The sequence below is a fragment of the Epargyreus clarus genome, unplaced genomic scaffold (assembly GCF_041222505.1).
Source record: "Epargyreus clarus isolate Ecla_fem2 unplaced genomic scaffold, WU_Ecla_fem_2.2 ptg000035l, whole genome shotgun sequence".
NCBI lineage: Eukaryota > Metazoa > Arthropoda > Insecta > Lepidoptera > Hesperiidae > Epargyreus > Epargyreus clarus.
Window position 1 is genome coordinate 6307855 of NW_027332240.1, and position 12193 is coordinate 6320047.

Genomic DNA, 12193 nt, shown 5'->3' on the forward strand with positions numbered 1-12193 from the left:
AAAAAAGTTGTTTTTATTTTATAAAGGTTGCTTCATACTGCTTAAACTTACTAACAAACACTATTACAACCCCATTTCCAGTGGCGACACGGCGACATGCCTGTACAACTCGCCGCACGAGGACGACTCGCTGCCGCGCGTACTGCCGGGCCGCCTGCTCACGCTTGACGCTCAGTGCCGCAAGGATAGAGGGACAAGGTGAGATTATACGGAGAATATTCATCGAGGTTTATACTTTCATGTTTAGGTGAGATTATACAAATAATATTCACCGAGGTTCCTTCTTTAATGTTTAGGTTTTTTATTTTAAAATATAGGAATAGCAGACGAGCATGCAGTCCACCTGATGGTAAGTGGCTACTGCCGCCCATGGACATCTGTAATCCACCCAAGATAGGATTAGATATTCCTACCTGAGGTCGGCAACAGATGCACCGCTACTCCTGAGGACTAAGCTGGAACGCCTTGGAAAAGTATGTCTCCCTTACCACACCCTTCAAACCAGAACACAGCAGCGCTTAACACTGCTATTATAAGGTAGAAATAGGTTTGGCGGTGGTGCCTACGGAGTCGAACTACAAATGGTTCTACCACCTTCAAATAATATAATACCAATAATATTCATAGAGGATCATACTTTCATGTTTAGGTAAGATTATTAGAGTAATATAAGTATTATAAAAATAATATTCGTGAATCTGCTCTCGCTTGACGCTCAGTGTCGCAAGGATAGAGGGCCAAGGTGAGATTATACGAATATTATTCATCGAGGTTCATACATTCATATTAGGGTGAGATTATAAGAATAATATTTATGGAGGTTCACACTTTCATGTTTAGGTGAGATTATACGAATAATATTCATCGTGGTTCATACTTTCATGTGTAGGTGAGATTATTAGAGTAATATAAGTATTATAAAAATAATATTCATGAATACCTGCTTAAATATTAATGATCTTTTGTAGGTATTTTCATAGTTATATCGTCACTGAAAAGGCTATCATGCAAAGCCCACCTTTTTTGTTGAAATGAAAATTAGGAGTTACGTTTAGTACGTTTTAAGGATGTGGTAAGGACAAATACTTTTCTGAGACTTTCCAATTTAGTCCTCAGGGGTAGCGCATTTGTCGCCAACCACAGATAGGAGTCTGATGCCAGCGGCGGTTGATTATAGATGTTCATAAGCAGCAGTAGCTCACCATCAGGTGGACTGCACGCTTGTCTATCCTATATTATATAAACAAACTAACCCCGTGTCTGTACGTTGCAGCGCGTGTTTCAAGGACGAGCGCGTGTGCGCGCAGCTGTTCTGCTTCGACGCGGCGAGCGGCTACTGCGTGGCGTACCGGCCCGCCGCCGAGGGCTCGCCCTGCGGGGACGGACAGGTATACAACATCCTACTACTTACTTATTTTAGTACTTGCCTAGAAGTATTTAAAGTCATCTTAAAATACTACATACATATTTAGATACTTGCCTAGAAGTATTTAAAGTCATCTAAAAAATACTATTTACATATTTAGGTAGGCTCGCCTAGAAGTAATCAAAGACTTTTAAAAATACTTCATATTATTGTATCACTACTAAACTTGGATGTCAGAAGGTCTGAGGGCATAGACTATCATGTTCCAAGTTCAACGGTGGGTCTGAAAAATGGAGTAAGATGCGGCTGTAGCTATGATAATATGAAACTTGTTAGATATGACTTGATTACCAAAAACTCCCGGCAGCTATAATAATAACGGTTGATTATTTATGGTCTTGGGGGAAACTAAGGATAGGGGGAGTAGAAATATATAAAAAGCAACAAAATGCGTCTATAAAGTTAAAATAACTTAAACGGTAGGATGGTTAGCTTATAACTTAAAATACTAAAACTTAGATACCAAGTAACTACTATAGATTGCTACTAAATGCTTATCATAACTATTACACAATTCCAGTACTGCATAAACGGGCGATGTATAACCGAACACGAGAACATAATACCGGACTACTCGCAACACACGCCGAGCTACGTGCGCCCGGAGACGAGCCCCTTCTTCGGAAACATCACGAGGTGAGAATATTAAATATTAAACCAATAATCTTTAAAGATACACCGAAAAGAAATAATTAGCACAACTAGGTACTTCCACTTTTCGTACTTTCGTTATATGGATCTATTAATTTATCCACAACCAACATACGAATATTTAATAATATTTAAATTACAAAATATGTGGATAAATTAATAGAAAGACTAGTAAAATTAAGTTGTTCAATAAGGCCAGTTGTTCAGTAAGACTTGTACTTGTGAGTACTACCCTCTACTTTTAATATTTATATAGCAGTAAGGATCTAAGTATAACAAACGATCTTGTTACTGATATTTAAAACACAGATGCTTGTACGTAAGTATTATTCAATGATAGAAAGTACATTCTATTTTTATTCTATAATATTAAGGATATTTTACATAAATTAAAATTGCTTTTTTAAATATCACATCTGTAATATTTAGATTACACGCATGATATTCAAGAAGAATATTAGGATTACACATTTCTTTAAGTAATGTTACTTATGAAAATACCTAGTTAACAAATCAACAGTCCTTAACTCTGATTAAGTCTATGCAAGTTAAACGAAATATTACTACAACAAACTTCACAATACTTACCGTACACAATGAGATTGCAATATTTCATTGAGGTCAGTATGTGTACATTCATGTACAATAACTGCAAGATATTAATATTTAATTTTTTAATCAACACAAAACAGTTACGAAGACACGACACAGCCTTACGTACCTAGCACGTCAGCGCCACCTGTATCATACCAACAAAACTACTATTCAAATCAAAACGCAGAATATTCTTCAACAACAACCACAACGACAACGACCACACCAACAACAACAACCACGTCAACGACACCCTCAACGACAACTACCACTACTCCTTCAACTACAAAGAACTGGTTCAAATATTACTACTATACCACGAAGAAACCAGTCGAGGTTACAGAGAAAACTACAGAAGTCACTCAAACATCAAACAGCACCAATCCTTCTACCAATAAATACTCGATATCTACAACGAAAAGCCCATACAATTTCGAAGATTTCACAACTAAGACCACCACAACAGTCTCATCCGAAACCAAACGGGGCTTTTTCAGCAAAGATGACTTGGATAACTATTTCAGTAGAGTTACAACGAAAAGTCCTTATCAAGACAAAGGGATTAAGTCCCTTTTCAAGATAGGAACGTACTACTCCCAAGGGAAGTCATCAGACAACTCAATAAGGCCTGATGCCAACTCGCAGCAAGTCCAAATAGAACCGGCGAGACTAGTGTTCTCTTACCAAAGGAATCTGACCTCAGGGGAGCTCATACGAACATAGATGTGCCAAAATAACTTATTGGTAAGATATTAAGAATGGATTTGAGCATTGAAGTCATTCTGTCGTCGCCTCATGTGGATGTCTCATGTCTTCTACATTTCAGTGGATACATACTCACTCTGTTTACATTTTTCCTACCATACGTGTCTAGCATACTGTGTAGATGCAATCTTGTAACATTAAAATACTTGAAACAGGTTATTGTACAGATATATTTAATAAATGCACCATGTTTCTTATACATACATACACACATATATAGTGCACTAAACATAATGCACTTAACCATGTGTCCATATCTAAGTCTAAATCTGAAGGTGGTAGAACCCTATGTGGTTCGACTCCGGTGGCACCACCGCCACACCTATTTCTGCCTAATAACAGCACAGTGTTAAGCGCTGCTGTGTTCTGGTTTGAAGGGTGTGGAAAGGAAGATATACTTTTCCGAGGCGTTCCAGCTTAGTCCTCAGGGGTAGCGACGCATCTATGGCCGACCTCAGATAGGAATATCTAATCCTATCTGCGGTTAATTACAGATGTTCATGGGCAGCAGTAGCCACTTACCATCAGGTGGACTGCATGCTCGTCTGCTACTACTATATTATTAAAAGAGATCGGACTACAAATACAAATATTGCAATATCTCTCCAACAATTCTCGCGTTATAAATGCACAAAAATACAGTAAAATAAAGATTGCAACTACATACGACCATATGTATATAAAATACAAAGTCATACTTACTCACTTCAAACCTATCTTCGTATTCAAACCATCATGTGTGATGACATACAACATTTTCACTTTATATGTATATAATTGTAAAAATTGTTTATAACGAATTATGTGTTCCTAGTTTCTTGAGCATGACACTTAGAACTCTTCAGTATTATAAATTTGAATTGGTAAATATCTTACAGTAGAGTTAGATTACACTATCCTTTCAATACACTATATGTAATTTTGTAATAAGTACTAGATAAAAATACTTACTCATTCTCATATGCACTCATACGATTGCATGACACCGTTTAGTGAATGATAACCTTGCATTAATTAATGTTTAATTTACATGTCATTATAGTTTGACCAATTTTAGTTTAAATACACTACTTGATTACTTATCAATCTAAAATGTAGATTAATAAAATTAAAGGCACAACTAAAATCATATTTTCATTTTTTTTTAAATTGAAATATTTTCTTAAGCTATTAACTTTTTCCAAAAAAACTATCAAAAACTAAAAAATAGATTATTAAAAATTAAAAGCACAGCTAAAAAGGCTATTTTCATTCTGTTTAATATTGAAATTATTGTCTTTAGCCACAAGCTGTACCTTTTGTAGAAAAAATTGAAAAATAATTTACTTTACTATATTTAAAACAAAGCTACCTTCAAACTCGATAGGTAAAGACCAAAACTTATGTACCCTTTTTAATAATCTGTCTAATTATGAATTATATGTCCACAGTAGCCGCCATTAGCGACACGAGCGGGCTCAAAACTGAAGACTGCATGCTGGGGGGTGGTTACGGCCCGCACCCAGCCTCGACTACCCTACAGATTGTGAAACGTGCGCACATACCACATAATATGTGAATATTACTCCTGTAATTCTTTTAATAGTACTTTTTCGAACGTGACGTAATGCCTTGAAAACATTTTTTTCTTGGTTGTTAGTATGTATTCATGATATATTTTGACGACCAATTAGGCAGAAAAGTCGAAGCTAACACAATGCAACGAGTTTTGTAGTTAGAATTGAAAACATACGAAAAACGAAACCAGAATATCTGTTCTAAGTTTAAATATAATTTCATGTATTATGACATCACAGCACTAATTGAAGCGTATAAAAATACTTTGTATAAATATTATGAACATAATATTTAATATTATTCATATAATCGAATATTAATGGAGTAATATTCAGTATTCAGCGGGTAATAAAGGAATGTGCGCGCGAGTGTGTGTTAAAATGTGTCTGAAGACAAAACTGTATGGTGTCAGACACAGTTCTGTGAGTGATATTACAATGTGATTGTGTTACTATTAATAAACTGTAAGTACATTAGAATATTTGTATAAATGACCATTAAACTCCGAATCAACATGAATTCCGCGCGAATTTCCGTTTGGTTCTGGATTTATAATAGAAATACTCTTAGTCTATGGATTATGTTTTAAACGGTTGTAAAATAGCATTGTTCTAAGGTAAATGAAACTGCCAAGAAGTGCCTTTTTATAAAATAATATTAAGATAAAGGTTAGGCTTTATATTTTTGTTTTTAACTGTCTAGCGACTGGTTCGCAACCTTCTGAACAATTAGTAATATTTTATGGGTAACGCCTAAGAGGATTTGTATGTAATGTAATAGATCGACTGTAAGCATTACATTACAATACTGCCTTAGTTCAAGAGTATTAATAGAAGGAAAATTCGCTTTTGTAACTGATCGACTGACAGTACTTATCAATAGACAGTAGGTATATGAATTTTGAGTAACTTTACAAATGGTGCACATTGTAATGTTCAAAAATGTAATATTACAAGCGTGCGCACTTGTCGTATTATTACTGTAATACTCATTTCAACAATGTTACATTACATTCGAGTATTCTTAGGTTACCCCTTTTTATTTTAAGTTCATCTCACAATTTATATTGTTTACTTGGATTTTAATCCAATCAATTTGATACCCTTGTTGTAATTTAAGTCTGTTTTTAATTTCTAAAACTATTTATGTGACATAGATCTTTAATTATAAAGTTACCAATAGATTTACATTAGTATTTTGGCGGATTAGATTATATTTTAATAGGAACAATACTTGACTGTAACATCACTTGCCGTTGACTATTTATTGTGTTCCAAATATTTATGTGTGAACAAATTCTTATATTTTTCTCCTAAATTGTCTAAATTGTAAGAAGAAATACAAAATAACGAATTTGAACATTTGTTTTTATTTTTAATCCACTTAAGGGAAGAAAAGTAAAAATCATTCCCAACACCACTTATTTTACAAAACATAATTAATTTTACAACCGATAATTTTGTAAAATTACACCAAACATTCATAATCATAATACAAATAAATTATAGCACCAATATATAAACAAAAAAAGAAGTTGTCAAAACCTAGAATTCCATATACTACAAGAACTACAAATACAAAAGTTCACTTCAAACAATTACATTTACGGTATTAAATAAGTTGATACTTACAAAGAAAAATATCTACATCAACTGGAACACATAGGAATAAAATGCTTGAGTATAATAGTTACCAAAGATATTATATATGTCTAGATCAGCTGCCCAAATGAAATTGTATAAAATACTGTAAAAATTGTCATTGCTTGTGGCCATAGTACTGTACAAAGGACAATACACAACTATACAAAGTATCTGAGGTATTTCATGTCTTATTAGCCTTCAATGTATATATTTTTTTGATAAAATAGGAATAGCAGACGAGCATGCAGTCCACCTGATTTTAAGTGGCAACTGCCGCCCATTGACATCTGTAATCAAACCCAGATATGATTAGATATTCCTGCCTGAGGCCGGCTACAGATGCGCCGCAACCCCTGAGGACTAAGCTGGAACGTCGGAAAACTATATCTCCCTTATCACAGCTTTCAAACCAAAACACAGCAACATTTCACACTGCTGTTATGAGTAAAGAAATAGGTGTGGTATCTAGACATATATAATATCTTTGTGAGTAAGTCAGTCATTTAACTTCCTTTCACTGGCATGGGACTGGATACAACATTCTTGGCCAGAATCCTCGCAAACATTCCCACTGATAACACAAAGACTAGACCGGCCGGCATGAACTTCTTACTGTTGTAGAACCTGAAAGTAATAAAACATTATGTTAATAGAAATTTTTAAAACCATTAATCCAAAAATACTAATAATAATTCGCCAAGTACGAGTCGAACTCGCACATGGAGGCTTCCGTACCACCAAATGTTCATTATTTTTTACTTATTTTTATTCATTTTATTATTTTTAACACTATTTAGTTATATGACTCAACAATAGATGGCGTTGGGGTGATGATGAATGATACGTAAACAACATATAATAAAATTAAAATATGTTTTTGGTACTTATTTGTATTTATTGTAATACCAGTTATAGTAGTAAACGGATTGTAAAAAATTCAACTACTGTCTTCCTAGTATGGTATATAGTTATAACAGTTAGATCGAAAAATGCCAAAAAATTCCGGTTTGTTGTATGGAGACCCCCTTTAATATTCAAGTTTATTCTATTTTTAGTATTTGTTTTTAGAGCGGTCACCGTTACGCATTCACTGTAAAAATTTCATGTGTTTATCTATTACGGGTCCGGAGATATAGCCCTGTGACAGACGGACAGACAGACAGACAGCGAAGTCTTAGTAATAGGGTTTCGTTTTTACCCTTTGGGTATGGAAAAATTAAAATTAGTGAAGGTCGTAGAAGCCCCTGTGGTTCGACTCCAACATCACCGCCACACCTATTTCTAGCTTATAACAACAGTGTTAGTGTTGCTGTTTTTTTGTTTGAAGATGGTAAGGCAGACATAAGACATTTCTGAGTCCTACCAGCTTCATTCTCGTTACGTTACCATGGTTACTGTGGTATTTATACAAGATAAGATCTATTAGCAAGGTAAATTGGTAAAGAATTATATACATATAGTAATAGATACAAGTGTTTATAATGAATTTGTAAATTGTTTAAAGAGTAAAGTCTCATAACATATTGTATTATTAAAACTTATAGTTAAATTCAAAACATTTGCATTCAAAACATTCTTACATATTAGTTACTGGGGGTTCCTACCATCTCTTAAAACAATATTATTTGAATCATACTTTTACTTTTTTTGCAGGAAATTTAACTTTTTAAGCAAAATAAAACAATTTCAGTTGGTTGTACACAATGGAAAAGCAAAAAATTAATAAGGGTTTAAGTTTGTTCAACTGTGTATGACGGAATATTTTAGTGTTTTAAGGAGGAAATAAAACTTTCCTAAACTATGATGGTTTTTAAAAGATGGTGGTAGGCCCCCTGGTTTAAGATATAACATACCTGTATCCCATGAGACCGCCGAGAGTGGTAGTCGTGCCCAGCATCAGGCCATATCTTGAGGGATCCTGGCTTAGTTGATAGGCTCCCAAGCCTTCAAATGTAAGAATTAAAATATTTATTCATAACCAAATAAGGATAGTAAGATTATTAATACATGAGACAGAACATAAACAGATAAGTAACAAAATTATTAAACAGTTTAAAAAATACACAGATCAAATAGATAACTCTTTCCTTTGGGAAGTTGGTTAAGATTAAGAAAATATCTTAATACTCACCCAAAATTGATCCAAACACTAAACCAGCTCCGAGTGATGGTATGGAACCTGAAACATTCAAATAAACTCATTTATTATTATGGTAAATAAGTATTTTTAGCACTTAAAGAGTCAATGGTGGTCCCAGGGGTCATTTGGTCAGTTTTTCATTTTGTGAGGAAACTTTGCATGGATTTCTCTCTGTCGCAGGGGTAGCTTTACAATACACATTTAAAGCACCTTAGAAAAAAGGAGTCTAATTTTCCCAAATTTCCTCTGTGACCCGCACAAAATTTTATGCAACGATCGCCCCTATTAAGAGTAATAAAAAGGTATTAATTAGACTGAAATAAATACCTAATCCGTTTTTTTGCTGTTTACTTTATTAAGGGGGTCCGTGAAAACTGTGCTTGATTTCCTAAGGGTCCGTGAACTGAAAAAGGCTGGGAAACGCTGTGATAGACTATTGACTGTGGACATATTTACAAATAAAATCAAATGTGTACTTATTGGTTGCTCAAACAATAATATTAACGCTTCAATGACAGCAGCTTAAGCAACTATGTAGTAGCAACAAGGTAGCCTATGCAATGATCACTTGCACAATAATCGCAAATGGGCATTCAGCCTAAATTTAGTGGGCCTTATCGGGGTGTAAGAGTCAAATGAATGTATCTACATTTTGTCAATTGTACAGGAGAGCAAAAATAGTGTGAAAATTCGCCACTATAAACTTTACCAGATTATTAATAGAGATAATATACAGTAGTTGAAATAAAAATATTGCATATACCGTTACCTCATTTTGCAATTTCATAAAAGACTGCATTGTGGACTATTTTGTCAAAAAGAAACCATTTTTGATTTTTTACTTATTACACCGCGTTATGCACTGCTGCATTCATCAACATTCCCTGTTCCTTTTTTAAAATAGAAGTAGCTATATTAGAGCTCCTACACACTGCGGATTCTGCCACCCCTGCCAAGCTTGATTTTAGTGAGAAATCCAAACTCACCGGCTGAATATGTTTATTGTTGATTAGCAAAAAAACGTAATGTTAAATAAATGTAATGACTAATGTGTGTACATAAATCTACATACTTAAGCAATATGATTTAATTTTATCGAACGTTCTAGAACGATTCAACGATGATTGATGTAAGTATAAAAACTTTGGAGAGTCCAACTTATTTATCTTATCTTTAATGTTATATGAAAACAACTTGATAGGTAGTTCTTTTTGGGAATAATGGCGCAAATTAAATATATAAACTGAAATAAGTTTCAAGTGCTACAACCATTAAATTAAAAAAAAACTTAAAATCTTACCTGCTTTAGCATATCCCATAATACCGCCGGCGGCAACAGTCGCTGCGTACGCAAATCCCAGGAGATCCACTCCCATTTTGTTTAAAAAAAAAGGCTTTAAAGGTAGAAATTAAATGTAAATTAACTACTGCTATCTATTGCAGTGCAAAGTTATTTAATCGGCTAATCGGCTACTATTACATTAAAATCACCGAAGACCAAAAATAAATGATTTACTATTTCAGTCAGCTGTCACACTTGACATTTGTCTACGTCATCCACAGAACACCTATACTGACGTCATCTGTCAAGTTAGTAGTAACGTCAACTTCTGACTTTTGGTGTTGGCTTTCTAAGGTGGCGTTATAGCAAGAGCGTAAATTAAAAAAATGACACATTCTGTAATGCGGCCCCTAGACCTACAATAACATTGTACAATACTTTTAGGTCTAATGTAATAAAAGCGTATTAAAAAGGCAAGTCCTTAGTTTATTTCATATTCCTTATCTACACTAGCGAGTAGCGCCCTTTCAGCTGATTTCTTGCTGTTTTTAGTGCTTACAACTAGAGAAACACTTTTAGGGTTCCGTACCCAAAGGGTAAAAACGGAACTCTATTACTAAGACTTCGCTGTCTGTCCGTCTGTCCGTCTGTCCGTCTGTCACAGGGCTCTATCTCTGGAACCGTAAAAGATAGACACTTGGAATTTTTACAGAGGATGCATAATGGTGGCCGCTATAACAACAAATACTAAAAATAAAAAAAGTTGAATACAAAAAGGGGTCCCCATACAACAAACTGCTATTCGATATTTTCCAACTAACTTTTGAACCGTTAAAGGTAGACAGTTCAAATTTTCACAATATATGTACTTCAATGGCTGCTATAAGAATAAATACTAGAAATTAAAAAAAAAAAATTGGTTGTACGGAACCCTCCAGGTGCGGGTTTCACTTGCACTTGGCCATTTATTTAAATACATATTCCCATGTGATACACTTATAAATACTTATATTATTCCACTCTCCATAATAGAGAATATGCACATTTTTATTTTATTATTTTAAACCACTTATTACATCGTTTTAACATAGTAAAAAATATAAACAAATTTATTAGTGTTTGAAATATTTTTTTAAAAATTATTTAAAGTATCAATAAAATTTGACACGTTTGAACGCCGCCATTTTACGCGCTCTTTGAATGACGTCACGTAGCGTGATTTGTAATGATAATGATGATAACTGTATGCACATAAAGGTATCATTAAACGTTTTCAGGTTAGGTTTCAGGTTTCATCGCTATTAACATCATGGAAAAGGCTAAATAATCACTTTATAAATATTTCCTAGAGTTATTGTGCAAAACCACTACTATAAATACATTATATAGTGTTTTTTCTTTTGCAAAAGATGCGAAAATACGCAAAATAAAATCTGGTGCAAGATTATGGGAAACAGATAAAGTATCTCCAAAATCGCATTAACATTTGCATTTACAGTAACAAACAATAATTTTAGGTAAATAATTTTAAAATTTTGCATTGATCGTCTACTTCGTTAGGTACTTATCGACTTCTACATCAGGGACTATCATTTGAAGCACACAAAATGCATTATAATCTATTATAATTTATAATATTATAAAGATAGGTAAAGATAGGTGATAGGCAGTAGCCACTTACCATCAGGTCGACTGTATGCTCGTCTGCTACTCCTTTATTATAAAAAAAGAAAGAAAATAGAATATTAACAAAATAAGTTATGATCAGTTAAATATTTCTGAATTGACCTATGCATAAAACCAATTTATTCATTTTGCATATTTTAGGTAAATAGTCCGATTGTGCTTTGACAAAACTACTTTCAATCATTGTTCTTGATTATTCCTAATAATACTATGTAGAAAAATTGCACCAGGTAATAAATAGCACTGTAGGAATATAGACAAAAACAATTTTTCTCTCAAACAGTTTGAATATCGACGCCGATAAACATCATAACACGCTATGTGACGTCATTTTTCGATTCGACCAATGGGAATGCGTTTTGCAAATTTGAGTTTACAGATTTTTGATTAAAGTTTTAAACAATTTAATACGAAATAAAGAAAAAATAATGGTTTAGATGTAATTTCAG

At 33.7% G+C, this 12193-nt stretch overlaps 2 protein-coding genes across 9 annotated transcripts in view; one reads left to right on the forward strand and one right to left on the reverse strand.

Moving 5' to 3' along the window:
• Positions 1-6352, forward strand: part of LOC140756754 (A disintegrin and metalloproteinase with thrombospondin motifs like) — a 175990-nt gene extending 169638 nt beyond the window's left edge. For 3 of the 8 annotated variants that reach the window (XM_073092304.1, XM_073092305.1, XM_073092302.1), the window contains 5 exons: positions 82-198; positions 1274-1388; positions 1947-2062; positions 2770-3415; positions 4867-6352. In XM_073092304.1, the coding sequence (XP_072948405.1) occupies positions 82-198; positions 1274-1388; positions 1947-2062; positions 2770-3394 (973 nt within the window). In that variant the 3' untranslated portion in view covers positions 3395-3415; positions 4867-6352. The remainder of the gene's footprint in view (positions 1-81; positions 199-1273; positions 1389-1946; positions 2063-2769; positions 3416-4866) is intronic. The other 5 variants (XM_073092303.1, XM_073092306.1, XM_073092307.1 and 2 more) reach the window with 5 other exon arrangements.
• LOC140756770 (transmembrane protein 14 homolog) lies at positions 6340-10332 on the reverse strand. The gene is made up of 4 exons (XM_073092328.1): positions 10077-10332; positions 8768-8815; positions 8490-8580; positions 6340-7260 (listed from the first exon to the last, which is right to left on the reverse strand). The coding sequence occupies exons 1-4, from the start codon at positions 10150-10152 to the stop codon at positions 7140-7142; spliced, it is 336 nt and encodes a 111-aa protein (XP_072948429.1). The 5' UTR covers positions 10153-10332; the 3' UTR covers positions 6340-7139.
• Positions 10333-12193: the final 1861 nt, after the last annotated feature.